This window comes from Scardinius erythrophthalmus (genome assembly GCF_964197995.2).
Source record: "Scardinius erythrophthalmus genome assembly, chromosome: 9".
Lineage (NCBI taxonomy): Eukaryota > Metazoa > Chordata > Actinopteri > Cypriniformes > Leuciscidae > Scardinius > Scardinius erythrophthalmus.
This window is the reverse complement of record NC_138229.1, coordinates 6,613,090-6,640,600: the sequence shown is the minus strand read 5'-3', so window position 1 is coordinate 6,640,600 and position 27,511 is coordinate 6,613,090. Positions and strand designations below refer to the sequence as shown.

General features: G+C 36.4%; 2 protein-coding genes across 4 annotated transcripts; both read left to right on the top strand.

Annotated features, from left to right (window-relative positions):
* The first annotated feature begins 5,043 nt into the window (after nt 1-5,043).
* LOC308696256 (CD48 antigen-like) lies at nt 5,044-16,053 on the top strand. 2 transcript variants are annotated; one of them, XM_081374778.1, is made up of 7 exons: nt 5,050-5,196; nt 12,231-12,536; nt 12,777-13,040; nt 13,216-13,350; nt 13,998-14,038; nt 15,336-15,395; nt 15,570-16,053. In XM_081374778.1, exons 1-7 carry the CDS (start codon nt 5,148-5,150, stop codon nt 15,741-15,743), a joined length of 1,029 nt encoding a protein of 342 aa, XP_081230904.1. In that variant the 5' UTR covers nt 5,050-5,147; the 3' UTR covers nt 15,744-16,053. The 2 variants fall into 2 exon arrangements, with proteins under 2 accessions (XP_081230905.1, XP_081230904.1); XM_081374779.1 differs by lacking the exons at nt 13,998-14,038; nt 15,570-16,053 and having other exon boundaries at nt 5,044-5,196; nt 15,094-15,468.
* A 6,395-nt stretch (nt 16,054-22,448) lies between these two features.
* LOC308696254 (uncharacterized protein) lies at nt 22,449-27,036 on the top strand. Of its 2 annotated transcripts, none has more exons than XM_081374775.1 (7): nt 22,449-22,623; nt 23,054-23,356; nt 23,504-23,761; nt 23,905-24,024; nt 24,881-24,930; nt 25,057-25,194; nt 25,336-27,036. In XM_081374775.1, exons 1-7 carry the CDS (start codon nt 22,575-22,577, stop codon nt 25,486-25,488), a joined length of 1,071 nt encoding a protein of 356 aa, XP_081230901.1. In that variant the 5' UTR covers nt 22,449-22,574; the 3' UTR covers nt 25,489-27,036. The 2 variants fall into 2 exon arrangements, with proteins under 2 accessions (XP_081230901.1, XP_081230902.1); XM_081374776.1 differs by having other exon boundaries at nt 22,516-22,623; nt 24,881-24,924; nt 25,336-26,192.
* Nucleotides 27,037-27,511: the final 475 nt, after the last annotated feature.

Here is a 27,511-nt window from a genome sequence, read left to right as displayed (position 1 = left end):
CCCGGGCACGCTGCACTGTAAAAAATTATTCTGTGGCTTAGTAAATATTACAGAAATTTTTAACTTTATTAACTTAATAAAATCTCTGTATATCGTTTACTTGATTGTTTGAGTTAAACATACCAAAATAATTGAGTAAAAATCCAACAGTTAATTTTATCTAAAATTTACAGATATATTTAAGTTTTTTTCAATAAAATAATTTAGTATTTGACTAACCAATTATTTCTTTATAATATACTTAATATATATGTGAAATTTCTATCAAAATATTTGAGAATGTTTAATTAAACTGATCTGTTTCAAGAAACAAAAAAATTACTTAATTCAAATCAATATTATTAATATATTTAACACGCTCTTAAAATTGAGTAAGTTTACTCAATTAAAACAATGCCCCCCCTCCCCCACCCTCTGACGTGACGAAAACTCGACGGTTGGAGTGAGCGTGGCTGTTTGAACTCTCCAGTCTCCAGAACAACAGCTCTCTTCTCAGCGTCGCAGATTTGGTGCATTTTCACTGTGAAATTCAGGTTGGTGTATGTTTTATTTTATCTATAAAATCATTACTGTGCTTTAAATCATATTTAATGCAAAACAACATAGCCTACAGAGGCGTAATTCGACACCTAAACGAGACGAGAGCCGCGTTTGTCTTTTTGCGTGATTGAAACGCTTTGCATAAACACATGACTGACTTTCATAATGATAATGAATATAATTATTATCATTTGGATGATAAAATGTCCTCAGAACTATCACTTTTTGTTTATTGGCAGGTTATGTCAGTCGCTCGCAGTATCTTTCGGCTGTGCCTCAGACAGTGACTGTGAGTGAAACGCAGGACGGCGGTATGAAGTTCAAAGTTCACCCGCAGAGCGCGAGTCTGTCTCCGGCACGAGGACCAGCGCAGATTCGGTGGATATTGGATAACAGAGTGGTTGATTACACTTGAATTTGGCTACCTGAATGTTTAAATATTTCATTTTTACTTGTTAAATAAGTTTAAATGCAGGCAATATTGTATACATGAAAAAACAGTCTAAAATGTGCTGTATTGCTGTACTCATTGAAAATAAAGGCCAATGTAATGTATAATGGTGGTTGTCTGGAGTACTATTTTTACAAAGGTTTAGAGAAAATAAAAAAGTTAATATTACTCATTAATAAAAACAGTTAATATTACTCATAAATATTGTTTTTTTAATGTTTAAATGTTAAATTATTTCTACTCAATTTTATTTGTTAATGTACCAGATGCAGTTACTCAGATTTACTTAATTTTTTTACTTGCATTTACTCAATTCATACAGTATATTTCATTGATTTCACAGCTTTAAAATTTACTCAATTTTTTTGAGTGTAAAAATGTTTCACCAATAAAATTGAGTAAATAATAGTTAAACTTTTTACAGTGTGGGTGAGGGGGAATGAGCAGGTGGACAACACTGCAAAGGAGAGCTTAGGAAGAGAAGTAGATGTCTCTGTATTATTGGGTAGAGTGGAACTGAGAGAAATAATTAAAGAGGGCTTAAAGGAGAACTCCGGTCAATTTTAATACAAATTAGTAATCCATAGTAATCGATTGTCGAGTTCACGCGCATAGGTGATCACGCGCGTGAACTCGACAATCGATTACTATGGCCTTCGACCGAAAACAGGATGTAAACACAGGTATGAGCACTGGCTGAATAAACAATTTTTATCCATATCTTTCACATCTACTGCAGTCAGATTGACCCGTGTTCACTCTGAAGGAATCACTCACATGGCTGTGCACTTGTAATGACACATCAAGGATGTTAAGAGGCTAAAAGCAGGTTTAGTACTTGCCCCATTGAAGTCAACAGGGTGCAAATTTTAAAAAGAGGATAACACAGTGTAGGCAACACCGATTTTTGTCGTTGTTCTCTGTATTGACAGCACTCCAAATGTACAAAAAAATGAGCTCAATGTTAAAATTGACCGGAGTTCTCCTTTAATAAATTTAAATTTTATTTAAGCAGCTTTTATAAAAATGTCTCATAAAAAAATAAAAATAAAATAAAATTACTGGTGGGCATCTTGAGACAAAACTGTGGCAGTAACATTTTAAGATATGGAAGTGCAAGTTGTTTTCAGTTAAAGGATTAGTGAAAATTCTGTCATGTTCCAAACCTGTATTAAGATATTTTTGATGAAACATGAGAGGTTTCTGAACCACCCATAGACAGCAACGTCTTTGCAACTTTCTGTCACGGACGCACACACAGGAAGGTAAGATCCAAGTGCAAGTTTAATAGGGTAATCTTAAGTCATCCAGGCAAAGGGTCAAAAATCCATACAAAGGAAGTCCAAAACAAGAAACAAAACAGGCAAACAATCTCTGAAGTACAAGTGACATAAAACAAGGAATCTACAAAAATCACAGAAACAGACAGGGTATAAATAGACAGAAACTAACAAGGTGACGGGAAACAGCTGTGTGCAATGATCAATGAGTGACAGAACAGGATGATGGGAAATGTAGTATGAGTGAAAGACACCGTGGGGGAAGAGGACCTCTAGTGGTTACCCAGGGAAACACAAACCAGACACTGTGATACTTTCAAGGCCCAGAAAGGTAGTAAAAACATTGTTTAAATAAACAGAGGTTAAACCTTAATATTATGAAGCGACGAGAATACTTTTTGTGCACAAACAACCCCAAAATAACGACATTATTCAACAATCTCTTCTCTTCCATCTCATTCTCCTACGCTGTTTACGTAGTGTAAACAGTGTCAAGTCACCTTCATTTATGTAGCGCTTTTAACTATATGGATTGTTTCAAAGCAGCTTTACAGTGATAATAGGAAATTACCAACGCTTTACAGCAGCTCTAGAATAAAGTTATTAGATCGACTATTTTTGACTGTCAAAATGCTGGCGGACACAGCTTCAGTGAGTTGTTCAAAATCTTTCTTTTTAGTAAACTGTGTACACAAACAATGTTCTCAATGCTCGAGTTCATGTGTAGTCTCTGGTGATACGTTGAGCAAAGTTTCATGTTGTGTCGAGCCTTCTTAGTGTTTTAAAAATAGCGATTGTTGATAGGTTGCATTTTGGCGAGAGTTATCCTTTAAAGCGCTCAGGCCCACTCATCCGCACAAAACAGTGCCTGGTGGCTCGAGAACGTAAACCCTGTTATAGATTTCAAGGTGCAAGCACTTCTGGGTTCAATGTCAAAACGTAGGCATATTGGCCAACTCTGGTCATGTGTGATGACCCAGGATCTAGCCAATAGTGAGCCTACATTCTGATGTAGAACCTAGAAGCACTTCATTGTTTACACTACCTCAACAGTGTAGGAGAATGACATGGAAAAGAAGAGATTATTCAACAATGTCGTTATTTTAGGATTTTTTTTGCGCACAAAAAATATTGTTGTCACTTCATAATATTAAAGTTGAACCACTGTAGTTATTATTTACCAATGTTTTTACCACCTTTCTGGGCTTTGATAATTGCAATGACATTGCTGTCAAAGGAGGGACAGAAACCTCTCTGATTTTGTCAAAAATCCTTATTTGTGTTCCATTTTTGGGTGCAAACATGCATTTTAGTATGCAAATGTCATGTTTAACATTATCATGTAGTCATGTATGCAATAAAAATGGCAAGGCTTGCAATTGAGTTAAATTATTTCTGTCACAAAGGTTTGGGATTCTGACAATGTGTGCTCTATATAAACTTAGAGTGTATGGCTGCCTTTCCACTGATACTCTGATGGGACCTGAGGGGATGGTATTGTTGTAGAATAAAACTTTAAATCTGGCAACCCCACTTCCAAAAGTTTAGTTAGTAGTATTTATTATGACAGTGCGCATGTAAACAGTAAGTATTTTAACCAGAAAAAAATATCAGTTATTGATCACAACATCCAACATTGCATTGCATACATTACCAGACATACACCTCTCTTCTACGCTTTGTAATACCACACTCTTCCTATCTCTTTTACGTTATTTATATAGGGCTTTTTTTTTGCCCCTGCAGCAACCACTATACACATAAAAAATAGGCATACACTATCTACATAACATGTTTTCCAACCCTTTTTAACAACGTAATTGTGACCACCTGATGTAAATCACTAATCAATCTACACAATCACTAATAATACGTCCCAGCGTCTGTCAACTGAACTGTTTTTTCCGGCCCTGGTATTGTCTTGTCTCATTTCCTTCTGTTGTCTGTCTGTCACCTCGTAGTGTTTTAGGTGTTATGTGTTTCACTCTGCTGTATGTGGTGCTTTAATCCCCCATGGTCTTATAAGGATCCAGGCTCTTACTAAAACATGGTGAAAGGTGATGGTAGGACAACAGTTAAATGCACTGAATATAAATGTAATTTGAATGTAACATATTGCGCATGTACTTAAAAAAATATATTGCCTTGCAAAAAAATAAAAATAAAATAAAGTTGTCCTCTGAAGAGGTCTTGGATTATTTTATAAAAAAATTAAAAAAAAATTTTTGTTTCATTAGTGTAATAGGGCACTCTCGCTGAAGTGTGTTTTTTGCTCATGCTCATGTATCTTGCACAGACCATGCCGTTCTTTCGTGTTGCACATCTCACTATTTCCATGCATCTTGATGCAAGTAGCAGGATGTGCTGCTAAACGTGTAAAAATGTATCAGAAAGTATATTTGGCTGAATTCATAAGTGGTTTATTGCAATGAGAAAGGAAGGAAGTGGTGTAACTTGTTATATGTACGATTTTTTTGTTAAAAACTATTAGAAACCCTTTGAACAAAACACACTTTGTGTTTTCACGTTATATGGGGACTTTCCATTGACTAAATGATTTTTATTATGTACAAACTGTAAATTCTATCCTCTTTTATACCCTACACAGAAACCGTCTGCATTTTTACATTTTCCAAAAAAAATCATTTAGAATGACTTATCAGCGGTTTCATGGGGGCATCACAAGGTTTTCTGGGCCCCTGTAGAACTCGGCCCCAATGCCCTGCACACAGTATACCCTTTCCTCCATCTCAGCACCACGCCTGACTCTGAGGCGGAAGAGGAACTTCTATGATCACACTTCATGTTTCCGCTTTTACACATAGGAAGCCACAGCATTCTTTTTGAGTTTCATTTTATCTTTTTAGTTTGTTACAATGGGATTAAATAATCTATTATTTCTTTTTCTTCTGACCTTCAAAACAGGTAAAAAAAGATACATGTTTGTTAACTTGATTAATAATGATTATTTTGACAGTGATGATTGCACAGGGCGAGGCTCAGATCACCATACTTATTAACATCCTCTAGGCTACCTATTTATATATATTTTATAAAATGATATAATTTACACTTATTTTGTTTAATCTGTGTTTTTTATTATTCATTTGTAAAAAATATTCTGAAAGAAACTTCCCACACTTTAGTTCTTATTTTAGACCTCCATTAAGCAGAATCATTTTGTATTTTTTAATCATAAATCTTTATTTCTTATTTTAGACCTCTATAACAAGAATAATCATTTAGTATTTTTTTAATCATAAATCTTTAGTTATTATTTTAGACCTCCATTACAAGCAGAATCATTTTTTATTTATTTTTAATCATAAATCATAGACGTGAAGAGTTGTAAACTTCAGTTGCAAACTTCAGGATGTGTTACAACACTTAATAACCTGTAGATTGATTATTACTGTGTGACACATGAAATGAAAAACACAGCTTTTAATTAGAAAAAAAGTACTGCTTCAGTAATTTACTTATCGTACTCGAAAACTGCTTTCCGGACATAACCGAGGGAAACGATGACGAAATCACGTGGTATTTGGCAGCTCCGTCAAGGGGTGCGTACTGAACATGCTGTCATAGATTGAAATGCTAGTCAGGGCTCTGAGAAAAATCGCTTTGTTACTTTCGTCCCGCGTTACTTTCGCCCCGGTTCTCCCCTAATATATTGCTGATACATTTACGCATGCATTATAAACACATATATAGAGAATTACATAATGTAATGTATTTCTTGTATTTTATAATAATTTACAATATAGGCTAAATGTTCCACATTTTAGCTAGGTAACAAAAGCACAAGTACACATGCATGCAAGTATCATTATATTCAGCAGAAAGACTAATCACAGTGCTAAGAAGGGCACCGCAATTATTTTATTAACTAATTACATTTATTGTGGAATTTGGCCAATCGAACCACAGACTCTACTCTTCAGCACAACAATGGTAACCCCAAAAACTCAGACATAGCAGAAAACCTTTTTAAATCCAAAATAATGGAACATTAAACACTAACAGATCTCCCTCCTATATGAATATTGAGTAAAACACATCAAATAACACTTCATTTTATCATTTGCTCTCCTTTAACAGTCAGAAGCAAAGCATGCTGAGAACTGAAAATCTGTTGTAACTCATTCAGTGAATGTATATGTATTTTCCCATATATGGAAATATATTATGTAATATATCACATTATATTTTGCAGAATATTCCCATATATTTTTGTACCGTAAGGATGTCCTCCCTCTCTCCCAGTCTACTCATAATAAACAGGAAAGACTATAAACAAAATATTCCCAAACAAAAACACAGAGCAAAAAGAGCTACTTCGAATATAAATTATGTTTTATTTACAAAGTTCGGGAGGACCACATTCAGATAATCAAACCTAATTAGGCACGAGTGGAGTCAAGAGGTGTATATACACAGCAAACTTACCTCCATTCGTTGACTGTTTAACCCTCCACCACCCCATCTCCTCACTTCTAGTCCTAAATACTCTTACAACAACGGGAGAGTACTCTAGGTTCGGGCAAAAATTCCGAGCTCGGAGCCCTCCCCCCGGACAGCACGCCAAATATGCATAATATTTACTCTGTCACATTAATTCATGTAAGTGTGAACTCGTGAAATGAAATATCGGAGGAAAACAAGAAAGCACATGGTTGACTTTCTGTCAAGAAACATTTCATCACATTATCTTGAGACCACTTACCTAGCTACTCCAAGACAACACAAATATTGAATCAACAAGTGATTCTAGAAGGCAGGAGAATGAACCCATTATAGTAAAAGGAGTCTCTCCAACATCAGATCCAATGCTGCTTATATATCTGTGCTCCTCCCCTTCACCATCAGTCATCTCAGTCATCTCAGGCACAAGCTCATCAACCGCAGCTGATAATCTGAGCTCCTGCATTATGGTGGAAAAGAGAATGTGCCAAAAACAAACCAAAATAGCACAATATATAAAAATATAATCAAGCACAATACACATGATATAATACAACTGTTACGCAGTGTTGTATAAAGTACTAGAAAGCAATACTTGAGTAAAAGTACAAGTATTGTACTAGAAAAAGACTTTGGTAGAAGTGAAAGTTACCTTTTAGAATATTACTTAAGTAAAAGTCTTAAAGTATCTGATATATACTGTACTTAAGTATCAAAAGTAATTTTCTGATATTTAATGTACTTAAGTAATTGAAGTAAAAGTAAAAGTTTTTTTTTTTTTTTGATTATGCGTTGAATTCAGCGATCACGGAATCGCGAAAAACTGGAGGGACTGTGTAGCCTGCACTGTAGGCTACTTGTGTTATCGTTTATCTCCCACTGCATGTACCTTTAGCTGTAAAAAAAAATTTGCATCACAATAAGTGTATTGTGATTGTCACTAACATTTTTGTAATTAAACTGAATTTTATTAGGTTTAGTGACATGTTACAATGTTTATAATTTCTGGTAAGCTACGCTTTTTTATTATTTCAATTCAATTCAATTGTGATTTGATTTAATATTGACTCATTTGTATAAATATTAGGTAGGCTACTCAAGATCTGCGTTAATTTTTCTAAAAATAAAAAATTAAAAAAAATCCCCTAATGCTGTAAACATACAGAGAGCCCTAGCTTGTAGTCGGCTATTATTTAAGGTTAAAAATAATTAAATAGAATGCGTTTTTTTTATTATAATAAAAACTTTAATGATATAAGTAAAATATAATAAATATGTAATATAGAACACATATTTAGCAAAATACTCTCTATAGCTATTTATTTGTCTTGCCAACTGTGCTATAGCCTATTATTAAATGGCTTTCCTGAGGTAAATGTGACATAATTGTCCTCCAGCTATGTTATTGACCTCTTCACGCTGATGAAAAACACTTATTGATCGATATTATGTATAAGGAACACTTCGGTAAGTTATAGGCCTACTGTATCTTTCAACAGTATTCATGTTTTTTTTACTATTAGCTAGTACAGATGATCGGTTCACTTGAGCTAGGGATCTGTCATCTGTCACGTAACATTTACAAGCGCCAAAACAGTATTTATTTTTTGAATTTCGTAATAAAATTGACATAATCTGAGTTAAAAAAAAAAAGTTTTATATCATAATGTAACCTGCTCTGTCTAGTCTGTCGGTCGTCCTCTTTGCTTCGCGATTTTTCTGTGCGTGAGAAAATTGATGTGAGGCGTGAGAGCGCGTGGAAAAAGTCAATTGCGTGAGTCTCACGGTGAATGCGTGAGAGTTGGCAGCTCTGTAAGTTAAACGTGCTCCAGGTCCTCCGGCAGGTTCTCGTGCTTCCATGGCGGTTTCAGTTGTGCTTCCTCCTCCTTTGGCATGGCAACAAACAAGCATTACGCTGAAATAGAGCGCGCGCCGTGCGTACTGCAGTCTAGGAGCAGTGATTCGCCAAACCTCCCTTATTGTAGTCGCACACATTTCTTCTGATTTTATTTTGTAGTAACGAGTAACGAAGATGCTTAGTGGAAATATAGCGGAGTAAAAGTATACATTTTATCTAGGAAATGTAGTGGAGTAAAAGTGAAAGTTGACATAAATGTAAATAACGAAGTAAAGTACAGATACGTGAAATTTCTACTTAAGTACAGTAACGAAGTATTTGTACTCCGTTACATTACAACACTGCTGTTACGGGATGTGGAGGTAGAACCCAAAAGCAGACGAGGTGCAGACACTCAAGGTTTATTTAAACACAAAAACAGAAAACAAAAACCCACGAGGGGGCAAAACAGAACTGAGGACAGGTAACTCTGACTAAGACAAGATAACAAACAATGACTAAACGATGACGGGAAACGAACTCACAAAACTGATTTAACAGGTCACTGACAAAGTACTCACAGTCTTAAACAAGCAACGTCTCACAAGGAATAACAGGCAAAGTTAGATAATGTACCGAGTACCGACACAGGACAGAAAACATGAGGGGATTAAATAGGGAGCAAACTAATCAGGAACACAGGTGATAATGGGTAAAGCAATCAAGACAAAACGAGGATAACAAGGGGGCGGGGCATAGAACGAGACAACACAAGCACATGGCCCAAACAAATGGCCATGTGCTTGTACACAAAACATGGGTCTGTCATGATCCTGCCTCAAAACAAGAAAGATCTAGGACATGAAGGCAGAATCATGACAGAACCCTCCCCCCAAGGAGCGGCTTCCAGACGCTCCCTAGAGGGAACATGAAACACGGGACAAGACCGACTGAGACATAGACACAAACCAACAATACATGACAAAAACTAATAAAGGCAGACATGAATACACAATTACAGGATTGGGGTGACATAATAAAAATAAAAAACAAGGAAGAGGAGGCGGAGACAACACAGAGTTCATAGGGGAATGTCCAGGGTGGGTGGGTGGGACTGTGGTCTTGGGTGGACAGGACGATGGCTGAGGGCGAGGGGTCCGGGCAGACTTGGATGGGGACACACGAGGAACAGTCTTGGGGGAAACAGTCCGGGGTGAAGTGGTGACAGAGGGAACAGCTACAGCCGGCAGCGGAGCGAAGACAATGGGTGAGGCAGGTGGTAAGGGAGTGGAGAAAGATGTAGACTGTGATGCTGGGACAGGGCTGGACACAAAATTAGGGACAGGGCTGAACACAGACATCCTCCTGTCAGCTGGGACAGGGCTGGACACATCAGCTGGGACAGGGCTGGACACATCAGCTGGGACAGGCATCTCCAGAATCTTGGCTAGACTGGACAGATACTCGGACAAGGCTCTTGCAGCGATGACAATCGGCATCTCGTGGCTCGCCGAAACCGACCGCAAAACAGCCTTAGCAGCTGAATCGGCCGCTGCTCGCTCTGCAGCCCTCATGACTGCAGACTCTGGAACAGCGCTCGCAGGAGCTGGCTCTGGAACAGCGCTCGCAGGAGCTGGCTCTGGAACAGCGCTCGCAGGAGCTGGCTCTGGAACAGCGCTCGCAGGAGCTGGCTCTGGAACAGCGCTCGCAGGAGCTGGCTCTGGAACAGCGCTCGCAGGAGCTGGCTCTGGAACAGCGCTCGCCGGAGCTGGCTCTGGAACAGCGCTCGCCGGAGCTGGCTCTGGAACAGCGCTCGCCGGAGCTGGCTCTGGAACAGCGCTCGCCGGAGCTGGCTCTGGAACAGCGCTCGCCGGAGCTGGCTCTGGAACAGCGCTCGCCGGAGCTGTTCGAGCTGGCTCTGGAACAGCGCTTGCCGCCGCGGGCTCTGGAACAGCGCTTGCCGCCGCGGGCTCTGGAACAGCGCTTGCCGCCGCGGGCTCTGGAACAGCGCTTGGGACAGCGCTTGCAGTAGCGGGCTCTGGAACAGCGCTTGCAGTGGCGGGCTCTGAGACTGCGCCTGGGACAGCCTGAGATGAAGAGCGAGAGGCTCCCTTTCTCCTCTTCTTTCTCCTTGGTCGCGAAGCCGAATCCGTAGCTGGACTAGCGACCAGTTGGAGATGTTCTGCGGAGACAGTAACTGGTGCTGGTAGGGAAGTCTCAGGCAGCGTTGACTCGGTGGAGGAAGACTCAGACGGGGAATCCCAAGAAACCCGTCTCCCTCGTTTACCACGGAGCTCAAAAGGTGGAGAAGAGACCTCAGGAGAAGTGGAACCAGCCGGATCACCATGGGCAACAACGGCCAGGACGCGATCCTCCGGGACAACTGGCAGCGAGGCGGGTGGAGAGAAGATGGAGCACCGCAACTCCCTTCGCGACAGGCAGTCCACCATATCAGCAAACGGGCGGTCTACCAACCTCTCCCGTTCAGCAAGAGGCGGAGGAGCGTTGAGACCCGCAATGAAGTAGCGGTTTAGAAGGATGTCAGGAAGGAAAAAACGCTTCTCATGAGCGACCCGAGCGTACTGCTTTATGGACCTCTCTCCCTGAGGCGGAATCGGCAGCTTGCCGATCCTGATGTCTGAACTTGTCTTCTGCCACCATTCAACTAAAAGGTCCGCTTGGGACTCGACAGGCGAGGACCTTCTGTCTGCTGGGTTCGATGTTGGTCGGTACATTCTGTTACGGGATGTGGAGGTAGAACCCAAAAGCAGACGAGGTGCAGACACTCTCACAAGGAATAACAGGCAAAGTTAGATAATGTACCGACACAGGACAGAAAACATGAGGGGATTAAATAGGGAGCAAACTAATCAGGAACACAGGTGATAATGGGTAAAGCAATCAAGACAAAACGAGGATAACAAGGGGGCGGGGCATAGAACGAGACAACACAAGCACATGGCCCAAACAAATGGCCATGTGCTTGTACACAAAACATGGGTCTGTCATGATCCTGCCTCAAAACAAGAAAGATCTAGGACATGAAGGCAGAATCATGACAACAACAACATATGTCTTGGACATACCACTGCTTTAACACAAATAAAATAATTTATGTCGTCTCAACTTAAATGGATTAAGTAAACTGAATGAACAATTCATTTGCAGGTTTGATTAATTAATGTAAATTGAATACATTTCTTTTTGAGTGCCTTTTTTGATCAAGATATTTCAAAATGAAAACATTGAGTTAAGACAAAGAGCAACAGTTTCAGGTCAGTTTAACATTATGCAATTGTGTTTGAATGAGAAATATGTTACAATGCTGTTCAATCAAAATTATTTATTTAAATAAAGTGAACAGCAAAAAATAACGTTTTGAGTTTTGTAATACATATATAATATTTAATTTTCATAATTATGTCACCACCTCCCATTTTGATTATTTGGATAAGCAGTGACAAATATCTCCAGATATGTGCATTATACCTGTATCATTCTCTAATTAAAAAGAAAAAAGTTTTGAAAGCAGTGTTTTTAAATGTAAAACATTTGATTTATTTGAGTATGCTCATTTCAGAAAAATGTGTACAATGGGTCTAGTGAATTCACCAGCTGAAGTCAGAAACTCTTTCTCTCTCTCTCTCTCTCTCCTCAGGGTTCAGTGCTGAGATCTCTGTGTTTGTAAAGACGGGAGATTCTGTTCAACTGGATATACAGACACAAGATCTACCAGAGTTTGATCTTTTATCCTGGACAAATAATAAATCAGAGAGTATTGTTAGATATATAAGTGCAACTAAAGAAGTAAAACTTCATTCTTCCTACAAGGACAGAGTGGATTTCAATGATGAAACCTTCTCTCTCACACTGAAGAACATGCAGAAGACAGACACTGGACTCTATACAGCAAGAGCAAGTGGGTTACTCAACAAAGACATTGCCTACAGAGTATCTGTTATAGGTGAGTGTGATTTTGCTTGGTGTTTTCAGATCATAAGACTCATTTATGTTCAGTCTTTTATTCTTTGGACTGTTGTACAATACAAACAGTGAAATTAAATGTAAAAAATAAATATTAAATATATAAAAATGTATTTTATCTGCCAACATTTCAGTCAGTACATTCTGTAAACAGCTAGGAATGTGACAGCTTACAATAGAGTGATGTATGATATTGTTAAAAAATAAATGTGTGTTTCAGACGCTGTTGATGCTCCTGTTCTGACAGTAAACTCAAACTGGTCCAGCAGTGACTCCTGTACTGTGAACTTCACATGCAGAGCTCATGACCTCATGATAAACTCTAGCTATCAGAACAACAGATGCTCTCCACAGGAAGTGACATCACAAATCAACACTCTCATCCTGAACTGCAGTGAGGAATCCATCATCTGTAACCATAGCAACCCAGTTAGCTGGAAAATAGACAGAATAAACATCAAACAGCTCTGTGTCAATAATAAAGGTACACACACACACACACACACACACACACACACACACACACACACACACACACACACACACACACCATTTAGTAATCATATGTTAAATTAAATATCTCATTTTGGTTTACTAAAGCTAGTTTAACTGCTTAACTGACAACTACAGTTCTTAATGATATGTTTCTCTTTTTCCAGAGAATGACGATAAGCCACCGCTCCAGTCTGGGCAACATATTGGGGTGCCGGTGAAAGTGATAGTGCCAGCGGCAGTGGCAGTGTGTCTTTTGGCAATTGCAATTCTACTCTTTCGATGCTGGAAGCGTAAAAAAGGTATGCTCATGTTGCCTCATACATATTTTCTATGGAAAACATCTCTGTTCATCAATTTGATCAAGTACTTTTGTACTAAAATAAGTAATTGAAAATTAAGTTAAAAATAGGTTTACACCATTTTTTTTTTCTCTTTTGGTCAATTTAATAATGCAGAATACTGAGACTCTCATCACATCATTTAAATATCATAAGTTAGTGACCAACTAAAAAAAATGTGTTCATCTTAAACTATTCTGTTTTTTCCCAGTTAAATTCATATTCACCTCAAGACAATGCAATCTTTTCAGGTTTAAATATGACAATATTTTGCACATACAGAAATGTATTTGTTCTTTGCTGGTGCCAAAAAATAAGGAAAGGAAAACAACAAATTCAAGAATATTCATAATATTTAGCAAATATTAAAGCAAAAGCAATAATTATCTTTATTTATAATTTAAATGATTTACACTACACCTGTTGTTTACACAGTATACTCGGTGTAAGAAACCTTTCCTGTAAAAACCTTTTCTATCCAGTCAGATGCAGAAGGTCTACAAATTAGAAGACACACTGATTAGAGCAGTTTGACAGTTTTAAAAAAAATTAATACATTCCCTTTTATTTTGATGTTGATATATTATTATACATTCTAAACCTCATAGGTGCCCAAGAGGCTGATAATACAGTCTATGCTCAAGTTCAGGTAAGATCCGCATTACTATTCATCATTTTGTTTGCAGACTTTATGGATATGTTGTCATGCTGTAATTTTTATTCAAGTTATGTTTTCTATTCATGTTATCAACATGAATAATTGGTTTCATATTTCCTTGTAATTTTTTATGTCAAATTTGTCTAGCAAACGTATTACTATGCAGAATATAATCTAAACAAGATGCATAACCACATTATTTAACCCATTAAAACATTATTTACATGAAGGCAATGTTTGACTTTGCATAGCAGAAAGTGTTTAGACAGTTATATAAATTTCGGTTATAAATAAGAACTATTATTGCTGCTTACTTTATAATTAAACCTTATGCCCAAATCCTGAATTAATCCTTCTGCAACTAAAATCAATAATCTGAATTGATTACAATTTTACTTTTTTTGGCACCAGCAAAGATTTGTTTCTCTTGCTAATAGAACAAGAGTAATATAATACACGTCATGCATACAGGTTTACAGTGAAATAGATAAAACTTTTCGATTGCTAAAAAGGTATGTTCTTTAGTATGTAATCCAGATGAATCACATTCGCCATGTTGTCATTATCATGTGACCCCCCACCAGTGTCAGTTGTGTTGCTTCACTGCCATTCACATCCAATCCTCTCCCGTGGCCTAATGGGATAGTGAAGTCAACACTGTATGCACACTTCAGAATCTCACTGGAATTATTAAGACTTATATAGACTTTTTTGTCTATGAGTTCGGACATACTACTCGTTACATACTGTTTTTCACCTACTATATTAAGAAGAATGACCATTCGCTTCTCTTGTCCTGCCTCCTTGTTTCCTTTTGCCACGTCCACTCGTTTAGTCCTTTTCTGAATTCAGAACAGCATACTACACTTGCCATAAAAAAATAAGTTCCGAATTCAGAATCTGTCTAGTCCTCGTCTGACTAATTGTCCTTACTTTCCTCAAATGTCCTCTGGATTGTTTTGTGGCTGTTTGTTTTGTGCTTTTCACTTTTTTAATCCTTGCTATAATCTCTGTATTAGTCTTGTTGTGTCTCCATGTTGTTTCAGCTACATGCCTTATTCAGTGGAGTCCAACCAGAGACTTGCTTCTCAGCTGGTGTTGCTCTCTTCTCAAGCTGCCTATCACAGCGTGGCAAGCCTAAGCCAGTGTCCATGTACTCCATTTACACATACTATTAGTTTTTGATAGAACATTATAAATAATGTTTTTTTTTTAAAATAATTTGGCAATTTCAATATTTGTATTGTTTGTAAATTGTATTTTACATTGTATTGTTTGACAATTTCAGAGTCAACAAATCCAGAAGACTAACAATGACAATGGTCACGTATATGATTTTCCAGAACGGGTGAGAATAATCTAAAAAGTTAACAGGCTAAGATTATTAAAAATGCTTCTATTAAATGCTTGTTTTGTAAACTGTAGGTTAGTGAATGTTTGTTTAAATTGTCTGTCTTTATTTTAGTAATTTTTCAGCTAAGCATGATTATTAAGGGGACATGTTTTATATGTAATTCATAAGGTTCAAGATCAAACACAGGAGCAAACGGGAAATAATCGACCCGACACAACCTACTGCACAGTAGGACAACACCAAAAACCTGCAGTACCCGTCGAAACAGACCATACAATTTATTCAGAAGTGTGCAAACCACCAACCAAGAAACCACCCACCATTTCATCTGAAGACGCATAACATGAAACTGTGTTTGTCACATGGGGAAGTTTCACAAGAGCTGATCTCAAAATGGTATCCTCTTACTACCGCTGTCATATCGGCATATGGTAGAAATAATAAGAACAGTATTCTAGTATGCTATTATGAAATTAGAATCAAAATCATACAAAATCAGTATAAAACTGCAGATAGATATAATATTGGCCTCACTTCCCATGTTTCCCATATTTAATAATTATACATTTAAATTTAAACAGGTATAAAGACAGACAAGTTCATGCAGTACAGACACAAATCCAATATTACTTACCCACAGTGATTAGCATAAGTGAACACATCCATGCTAAAGTTGACTAAAAAGAGGAACAAATAATCTTTTGGAAATTGATTTTAATGCCTTAATTAAATAAATAAAATGTCGTAAATAAATAAATGTTCTTTCTTAAAATACAGAGTGCATAAGTCAGGACACCCCTATGGTAAATAGCCCCACATCATCACATACCCTTCACCATACGATTAGCATGGTTTTATTTCAGTTAGCCTAATAGCTGGTTTGATTTGCATTGAGAGATGATCTTATGGAAAGTATCCCATGCCAATCTCTAGGTATGGTGAAGGCTATGTGATGATGTGGGGCTATTTTAATTCCAAAGGCCAAAGGGAACTCTATCAGGATGCATATCCTGGATCCATGAAGTAACTGGCCTTTAAAAATAAAAATCTGCCTGCCTCTATGTGTCCTCAAAGGTTTTTTTTAATTAAGGCATTAAGATCAATTTCTAAAAGATTATTTTTTTTATTAATCTTTTTAGTCAACTTTAGCATGGGTGTGTTCACTTATGCCTAGTAGAAAAATCACAAGTTTTCATAGTGCATTTTGACAGATATCCACTAGATGGAGACATCGTATTCCTAGAGCTGCACAGTTTAGCTATAACCTGCTTCTACCTTAAATACACCTGATCCAGTTAGTCAAGTCCTTTAGGCTTAGCCTATTTGAAAACTACAGGTATATGTTGAAGCAGGGTTGGGGCTAAAAACTGTTGGACTGTGGCCCTCCAGGGACTGAATTTGACACCCCTGTTAAATTTATATCTTATTTGAATAAGATGTTTGTTGATTGTTAAATTTGATTTTATCTTTATTAACCTCTCAAATCCTAGCTCACAAAACTGAATATGTTGAGAAAATATGCCACAACAACAACAACAAAAAAATCTGATCAGAGTGGCTTATGTCTGGATCTTTTCTGATTTTAATTAACTGCTCTGAACAACTTTTTGTTCAAATCACATACTCTCAGGTACTTATTTTGAATACATTCTATAGTATGAATGTGTGTTTTGTATAAATATAATTTGGATGTTCTACATTTGTCATCAGCATGAGTTACTTTGCTTCACTGTCATTCACAAATCCTCTAACTTCAGAATCTCGCTGGAAGTAGAGTAGGTCGTTAGTACGGTGGCCGAGAGGTGCAAAACAAATCACAATTATAAAAACAAAATAACAAATCCAAAAACAAAGCAACAAATTATAAACACAATGGCCAATCACCGATAAGAATTCCATTCTCAAAATATACCTAGGCTACCTTTTCCGTTTTGTATGAATTGTCATTGTGTTTTCTGAATTGTCGTTGTGTTTTCTGAATTGTTATTTTGTTTTCTGAATTGTTCTTTTGTTTTTTGAAATTTTTTGTTTTCTGAATTGTTATTTTGTTTTCAAAATTTTCATTGTGTTTTCTAACTTATTTTGTTTTTAGACTTGTGTTTTGTTTTTCACCTCTCGGCCACCGTACTACTTTTTGTCTACTCTTCCTACTGTGAATTCATTCATAGGCATACTTCTTTTGTCACATAGCCTACTGATTTTCACCTGGGCTACTATAGGGATAAATGTGGTTTCAATGACAGCCAACAAACCGAGTGAAATTATAATATTGGTAGTGAAGTAGAGTAGCCTATTGGTAGAGTAGCCTATAGTTAATCAGTCACTTTAATAGCTGAAAAGAAGTTTTACGATGGTTAGTTTTAATAAATGGAATTTTATTATGAAATAATTATATTTTATTTATTTGCACAATTTTCAATGAAGATACGTAGGCCTATTTGCATGAATATGGCTTTATTTGAATGTTTTGAAGAAGGGCCTATGTAATAGAGCAGCACTGATGCACTCATTATTCCCAGAGGGATTTTTTTTTTAAGTCTTTGTTGAAGAGTTACCAGCTACGAGGTGAATAACAACATTACAAACTTTTATTTGAAGCAAAAAACAAAAGTATTTGAAAATTGGACAATTTTGTTTCCAAAAGTTTTTCTTCACAAATTCTGCTGTTAAATATGATCATTTGAAAAATAGTCAAGTCGTCACCTTTATTTATATAGCACTTTTTACAATAGGCTACAGGTTGTTTCAAAGCAGCTTTACAGTAGCCTAGAAATCTAGATGCACCCTAGCGGCAGCAAAATTTATTTTGCAGCCAAGGTAGTCTTACACTGATAATCCAGAGTTCTCGCAAGAGCTCAAGTTGAATTTGCACAGTGAGTTACTCTGGTGTCCAGTAATGATGCTCATTAAATATGCCCCTCGTTCTGAGCTGCACCAATCACATCGGGTTATCGCATATAGGTGGGGGGCCAGAGGCGAGCTAAACTGATGACGACAGCGATGTGACGTCAAAGTCATTAGTAAACATTGCAAGATGGCTATGGATGAACACCAGTTGTTTGAAACGGCTTTGGCCGCTATAATGAACGAGTTAGACTTGGCTTTTTATCTAAAACAGGAACAGAAGACGCCGCTCGAATCGTTCCTTTGCAAGAAGGACGTTTTTGCTGTTTTGCCGACCGGATACGGTAAGAGTCTAATCTACCAGTTAGCTCCGCTGGTAGCTAAGCCTATGGGGTTTATTGGTGTGATTGGTCGTAGTGTTATCCAGTTGCGTGCAGTGAGATTTTCAAATGCATGCTTGGTGCCGCCCCTCGAGCTGGCCGATTTTCATTAGTCGACGCCAGACCATTAATCTTTTAGATTTAGGTCTGGATTTCCAGTCTAGGTTAGTCTAGCAACTCTCCGTTGACTTTCGAGCTGGATAAACCAAACTCTAGTCAGGCCAATCAAACCGTGTATAGAGTCAGTGGGCGGGCTTAATATAATGACTACAGAGTTTTTTTTTTTTTGAGAAAAGAACGAAGAACGGCACTTAAGTCATTCTTAAAAAAGGAAGATGTGTTCGTAGTTTTGCCGACCAGATACGGCAAAAGTTTAATCTATCAACTAGCTCCGCTGATGGGAAAACGCTCTGGTTGGTTGTAGTGCTATCCTATTTCGTGCAGAGTTAATTTGAAAGACAACCGTTTATCCCGCCCCTCGGATTGAGCCGTGCCAAATGGTGAGTTGCCAGACCTAACATCTTGATGTAATGTTAGGTCTGTCTTGCCAGGCTTACAGTGATAACAAGAAAATAATGCTACAGAGTTTGTTTCTGCTGTTTCTAAGAAGAAAATAGTTATAGTGTCATAGTCCAGCTTAAGTAAGTTCAGTGTTGATTAATTTCAGTTGTACAAAAGTTATTAATTTAGTTCATTTATTTATAAATACAGCCGCTCTGGAGAAAACTGTGATGTCATAGTCATCATATAATGGTGCCAATGCAGGCAGATCAATAGTATTGTTGAATATTAAATGTCCTCAACTAAGCAAGTCATGCACTGCCATGTTAGGAGCTGTCTTGATTTTCATTTGATTGGACTTTATTTTCATTAGTCAAACTGTTGGAAACTATTGGAAATAAGAATGGCAATGTTCTGTAGTGAAGACTTTATTTTTGAAGTAAGATAACCTGTTTTTTTTTTTTTTGTTTATTTGTTTAGATTGTAGCATATAGCCTAGCCTAGCTCATTTCATTTGCGAGCGATGTTGCGACTGCGAGCAGCCTGCCTCAGCTTTTCAGAAAAGTTGTTTTACTGTGGTTGTGACAATAAACGTTTAAACTAACTGTCTGTGTGGTATGCTTTAAGTTTTTTATATCTATGGATTTTATAGCCAAGTAAAATGTTGATTTGAGAGGCTAAATTGATCAAACATGTTTAACTCGCTGTCGGCTGCTTGGTCGTAATTAAAAAAAAAATGCTCCGAACAATTGTCTAAATGAACTTAATAAAGAAATGAAAAGAAACATACCTACTTTGCCATTGAAAACAAAAATGACCTGTTTTAATGGCTGCAACATGTGGGCTGTGTAATGAAGAAAAAACGGGCTCCAGTCGGACTCGAGCTGAGAATTGATGAGCTGTCGGACACGGGTCGGGCTAGGGCCTGAGCGTCTCGTTCCAGGGCCGGGATAGGGCCTAGATTTGAAAAAGCGACATTGGCAAGGAACCATAACTCATCAGGTGACAGAATGGAAAAAAAAACATTGGGAGAAACCAGGCTCAGTGTGGGGGCAAGTTCTCCTCTGGCCAGCCCAAGTTAAAATAATGTGAACATGGCTTCAACAAAAACATATAGGCCTACCATAGGCTACCATAGATTAACAACCTAGCTCATAACAGCTCTGTCTTTAAAGGTTTATAAGTTATTGTTACAAATCGGTTTTTTTTTTTTTTTTTTTTTAGCCTATGCATGCTTGAACAAAGCACACGTGAATACAAATAAAGTATTTTCTAATCTAGACTAATCTGATTTATAATTTAAGGCTTAATGCCCTAGAATAAATTATAATTTGTATATGCTAATGTGCAGGTATTAAAATCTATTTTTGATATAATTGTTGAAATTATGTAATTTCTGTATTAGCTTCAGTAAATTTAATATGTAGATAGACTGAAATTTGCAACATGGTAACAACAATGTTTTGAGTACACATTATTCATTTTCAATGTGTTAAATGTGGGTTTCAGCTTCTGTCTTGTACAATACTATGTACACTGCCCTTTGGTCAACTACTGTTTTTGTAAATGCGCTTTAGAAATAAACTAAACTTGAAACTTGTCTTTATTAAAAAAAAATTCAATTAATTCAATATCTTCTCGGATTCATTTGAAATGTGTGTTTTTTTTATTTTTTTTGGTTGAAAATCATGAAACTGTACATTCCAAAAAAATAATAAAAAAAAATAAAAATAAAAAAAAAAATATATATATATATATATATATATCAGAGGGATTTTTTTAAAACTAAAGTCAAGAAGTTGTTTACCCTTCTGTAAGCAGCCATGTTTTAGATAGTAGAAATCCATTGCTAAAAGTAGCATTATGCATGTTGGCAGTACAAGGTACACACACTAGGGTTCACATTTAAAATAATGATGGATTAATTATTGTCAGGTAATGATGAGGTGTGGATCTAAATGCAAGCTGTTTGTTGATTTATTAGAGAAAACAACACTGAAACACAAAAGAAACCACAGAAATCACAAAATCAGAACACAGTCCAAAGGATAATCCACAACATAAAGACAAAATCCAAATGAGCACCAACTTAACAGTTTAATAAATTAAAGCAAGAAACAACCAAGAAGAAGGAAAACCAAAAAGTTACACACACAAAGGTAAATGAGGAGCTAAGAAAGAATTGTGATATAAATGATTAACTAAAGGGAACTAACTAGACAGGAAGTAAACACATGAAGTGATGCTGGAAAGCAGGAAGACAAAGGCAAATTAAGAGTCTAAAGATAAGATCAAACAAAAGCAAAGACAAGTTTGATTATGTATATTTATATAGCTATAAAATTCAGTTGCTCATAATGTGAAAATATTTAGGTCTGATAGGTTGTGAATGAACATCCAAGCTTCTCACTTTTATGTAGCAGTTTTTACATCTGCATAATCATAAACTGTGCCTGTTATGACTTGAGTACATGTTGTGTGTATTTATGGTCCTTAACCAAACGTGCAAACAGGATGTGTGTAGGTGTAAAGAAGTGAGACGTGGGGGGACAGTGAAGTGGAACACTGAAGAAAGACCCCTCGTGAATTTAAAAAGAAAGTCAGATCGAACCATATGTGATCATGGACCACAAAAACAGTCGCATGGGTCAAATTTTTTAAATTGAGATTTGTACATAACATTAAAGCTGAATAAATAAGTTTTCCATTAATGTATGGTTTGTTAGGATATGACAATATTTGGTCGAGATACAACTATGTGTAAATCTGGAATCTGAGGGTGCAAAAAAATCGTAACATTGAGAAAATTGCCTTTTAAAGTTGTCCATTTATATTCGCGATTGTAATGCATTCACTCACAAAAATAAATGTTTTATATATTTACGGTAGCTTTTTAATATCTTTATGGAACATGATCTTTACTTAATATCCTAATGATTTTTGGCGAAGAAAAATCGATAATTTTGACCCATATAATGACCCATATAACTTTGTATTGGCTATTGCCACAAATATACCCGTGCTACTTGTGACTGGTTTTGTGATCCAGGGTCACATATAACCCTTCAATCAAACGAAATTTACAGGCTTTAGGAAAAGCTAAAGACCCTGTAGAAGAAAAACAGTGTTCATTTATCTAAAATACTAACAGTAGTTTTGTGTTGTTTGAGTTTGCTATAGTTCTGGGCCATCTTTGACTTTCTGACTCTTTAGGAATGAATTTCTTCTCACATGAACTCAAAGGATGCAAAGTGTTTTTTATAGCTAAAGTCAGGTATCATATTTGCACTTTGTCATATAGTTCCCTTACGGTCATGAGCACAGAAGCACAGAGCAAAGCGGAAATGACGTTTCCTCCTATCTGTGGTCCTGAGGTTGAAGTCACATTACTTCTCAAACTTCCTCCATTGAAAAACCCACACAGAAACGGACATTTTTGTTTGCTACGATGGCTTTTATGCTGCTCCTGATAATTTCTCTTCTTACTTACAACACAGGTACAAAATCCAATTATTTTACTAAGATAAATAAATCTTTGATTAATGTTTTTTAGTTGTTGTTGTTTGATAATGAATTGAAGGACAGATTTAAGATTCTCTCAAAACTTACTTTTAATTCTTAATGTTTATTTGCCTTATGCTTAGTTTAATGTCAAAAATGGTTTAAACTAAAATTTTGTCGAGATTTAAATGATTTGTTACAGTAGTTTTTTCTTGAACTCGGCTTTCAGTTCATCTTTACAGAGAAAGATCTTGTTTTTTTCCTTATTTAGCGGAAGCCTACTGCATGCTAAAATGCCCATTAACTAATAAAATTCCAACTAAAACCTTTAGCTTGTGGAAACTATTACTGTAAAGTAAAACAGCAGTAAGCAAACAGTTACTAAACAGTGTCCTTTAATCAACGTCTTATTTTCTCTCTCCTCAGGGTTCAGTGCTGAGATCTCTGTGTTTGTGAAGACGGGAGATTCTGTTCAACTGGATATACAGACACAAGATCTACCAGAGTTTGATGATTTATCCTGGACAAATGATAAATCAGAGAATATAGTTAAATATATACATGAATCTAAAAAAGTAAGACTTCACCCTTCCTACAAGGACAGAGTGGATTTCAAGAATGAAACCTTCTCTCTCACACTGAAGAACATGACAGACACTGGACTCTATACAGCAAAGACAAGTGGATTATTGAACAAAAATATTGCTGCATACAGAGTATTTGTTATAGGTGAGTGATATGTACTGCTCATGATGTAACTTCATATAAGACAATGTCAATGATGTCTTGTCCTGGTTTACCCAAGTTTTGAATAGGCAAGTTCTAGCATCACTGAATCTGTGTATGTGGCCTTAAATGTTTTAATGTGTGTTTCAGATGCAGTGGAAACGCCGGTCTTGACTGTAAACTCAAACTGGTCCAGTTCTGACCCCTGTAGCTTTACATGTAAAGGAAGTAACATTATCATCAGCTCCATCTATAATAGTAGCAGCTGTTCTCCAGAAGCAACATCATCAGATAACTACACTCTAAATCTGAACTGCAGTGATGGATACATCATGTGTAACCTTAGCAACCCAGTGAGCTGGAAGACTGACACAAAGAAGGTTAATGAACGCTGCACTGTTGATAAAGGTACATACCCGTACTGTATCCATACACTCACATATGAAGAAACAGAAAATGAATGAGAGAATGTAACTAAGCACTGGTCTGAAATGCCTGTTTGTTTAAAATTCAGTCTGGGAAAACTGTTTTTGTTCTTATCTTTCATGTAGAAGAACCACAAGCTATAAAACATTCACCGTACCCCACATGGTTTATCCCCCTAATTTGCCTATTGACAACATGTATGTTGGCATCAGTGATCGGCTGGTGTCTCTACAAGAGAAAAAAAGGTAGAAAGCATCTAATCTTACATTCATTTTAAAGACACATTATAGAGAATTTAATTAATGCTCTAGGGCATAGGCACTATTTTATATTGAGTGTTAAACATACTAAGAATATGTTTCTCTGAAAATAAAAGACTGTACTATGTGTGTATGTCAAATGTCTTTTATTAATGTTAAGAAACAAATATAATCATATTTACAGTATTTGCACAAAGCTCATGATCTTGTGCCTCATCCATTAAGCTTTTCAGCAGTTAGAACAACACTTAAACAGTTAAAGTTTGACATCAAAAATCTAATGCAAACCTACTTTTTTCCAGAGTGATTTTTGAAAGAGTATATGACTATTTCTTTTATTTTTTGACCCAAAAGTAGTTTTGCCAGTCTTTGGAACTGAAATAACTTCACCTACTATTCTTCACAGAGCAGTTCAGGTTTCAAAATATATAAATAAAATAAATAAAAAAGAAATGTATATTTTCTAGTAGCATATAGACCACATGCAGATTTAACCATTGACTAAATGTGTGTAAAAATTTAATATTTGGCTGAATTAAATATGAAACTGACCATTTAACCTAGTACAGTATTAAGTTGAAGTTGTTGTTCTAAACTTCATAGTGGCATCATTTTTAATAAAGCTACTAATTTATAACAATTATATAACAATTCTTGTATTTAATATTAGCATTTTTATTTGTACTGATTATTGATGTCTTATTAAAGTTCTAAATGCCAGAATTAAAATTCTAGAATGATGTTTCTTGATAGCTCAGTTGATGTGCTTTTAATAATAAAGTTTTTGTTTTAATAAACATCTTTAAATCTTTATGTCTGATGAGATTTACGATGTTTTCAGATCAATCCTACACCCCTGACAAGCAGAATGCTGATTATGAAAAGGTTGGCGTAAGTTTCACATTACTATCCTTCATTAACCACTCATGATAAATGTGGTTTATTTCTTTTTGAAACAAGTTTTGCATCACTGAGTGTTATTTTGATTGAAATTGTCTGAATATTAAAAATATTAAGCCACAACAAAGTCCACTGGAGACGTTGGAGAAAACAACGAATCCCTGCACACTGTATGATACTGTAAGAGAACATGGACCTCCTGATGTTACGATGGAAGCCAACCAGATCTCGACCAGTCAGGACTCTGTGAATCAGGTGAAGATGAAGCTCTTACTCTAATTTTACAGAAAATACCTTTGGATTAAAGGCACGTTCAGGCACTTGAGAACCTGTAGATGTTTATATGTGTTGGAAAAATGTTTTAATGAACGCAAATGATTTTGTTCTTTATTTCAGAGTGCAACACTAACAGAGAACAGTAAGCCAGATGCACCAGCCACTATCTACTGTACCATTCAGAAGCAACAAAAATCTGATGATCACACCATTTATGCTACGGTCAATAAACAGCCAGCCGAGGATAAATCTGCACATCCAAAACCAGAATAAAATATAATAAAGGTGAACTTTTAATAAAGCTGAACCCTTACATGAATTCAAGTAACAGTGAGGCTGTTGTTCTCGGTGTAAATAAGCAGCAAGTACATTGCAGTTTGAAATTATCCATGGCGAATATGTGAATTAATGTAAGTTAAATTTAAATAAAAGCAGAAGTATTTTTTATGTAAATTTGTTGCACATGTGGCTCAGACAGGAATGCAAAATCTCACATATTTTCTGTTAGAGATTTCTTACCGCCTTTGCATTCAACACCTGAAAACCACCTCCTGGAATGTGTGTTAGTCTATAACCTTAAGTCCTGTATTGCTTTAACTATTTTTCCCCACTTGTCTTACATTTCTTCATCACTTAATCTATTCTTGTTCAGTTTCTTTGTTTTTGTCTCTTTTTTGTAGTCTGTCCATGTATTTGTGTTTAACTGTTCTTGCACCTTATACCAGACAATATTTAAGTTATTTTGTTCATTTGTGCAGCTACAGTATGCTAAGACATAACAATAATGCTCAATTGCGAGTGTATGTTACAAGAAATTGAAGTCCTGTACAGATATTTTGATAAATGTAAACCTAAAGCAGTATTGACTGTAAATAAAAAATATTTTCATGGCCTAAATGAGTATGTATGTACGGTTATTGGAATGTGCAATACATTGACTGTTTATACAATACAATATTTATTTATAAAGCACATTTAAAAACAACCAAGGCTGACCAAAGTGCTGTACAGAACAGAATCAAATAAAAATTATACAACCAATAAAGGAACACACAACAATAGATTAACAATAATCATACCTAAATCAAGGAGTATTAAAAGCCAAAGAGAATAGGTTTTTAAAGAAGATTTGAAGGTGGAAACAGAGGGAGCTAATCTGATGTAAAGAGGTAGAGTGTTCCCAAGTTTTGGGCCTGCAGGCGCAAAAGCCCGATCGCCTCGTTTTTTTAAGTATAGATCTAGGCACAATGAGTGATCGCTGGATCTCAGAGTTCTAGAAGGAGTGTACGGACAGAGAAGATCGGTCAGGTTCTGAGGGGCCAATTTGTTGCAAGCTTTATAAACAAATAATAACATTTTAAAATCAATTCTAAATTTGACAGGTAGTGTAGTGTGGATAAAATAGGGGTGACCGACTCATACTTGCAGGTTCTAGCAGCTGCGTTTTGCACTAGCTGTAGACGGGAGAGGGAAGACTGAGAGACACCAAAATAAAGTGAATTACAATAGTCTAGACGAGTTGTTACGAAAGCATGAATCACTGTTTGGAAGTTACTCTGGGATAAAAAGGGTTGCATTTAGAGAGTTTGTGAAGATGAAAAATGCATGATTTTACAACAGTACTGGGACAGTAAATACACATGGGATTGTCCAATATACTTTCTACTGCTCATTTATCTCTTGCCGCTATGTTGAGTTGTATGTTACATTAACTCAGTGTTTTGTATTGTGCTTGTGTGTTAATTTTACCAGAAGGAGTTTTGTTGTACAGCTAAGTGCAATGACAATAAAGGCATTCAGATGTATGTGAAATTAAACTACACTAACAGCAGATCCTGAATCCATGGCAGGAAATTAGTTTTACTTTAAAGAGGGTATTCCGGACAATCCCTGTCTTTTCCCTACTTATTTACACACTTGTTACGCTAAACTGTTCTATAAAATCAATATCGCACAAGCTTTATCACAAATACAAGGACAGCACAATGCAGTGTAAAATATAGCTTATAGAGTCTAGCATGTCACAACAGGAATTACCACTTCCTGTGAACTACAAGCTTAACACTTCTGCTTTTAAATCTTCTGACTGTGTATTTACTGTAATCATTTTTCAGTCTTGCCACAGATCCTGATCACTGTAAGATTAATCACTGAATATTCCTTTGGAAAGTTCCAGATTGAAATAAGAAACATTTTCATCAGTTTTAGTTGTAGCCTACATGAGATATAGCCTACGCTACAAAGTTCTTATTCTTGAAACACCAAAAATTGTGGTTTTGAAAATTGATATTGTATG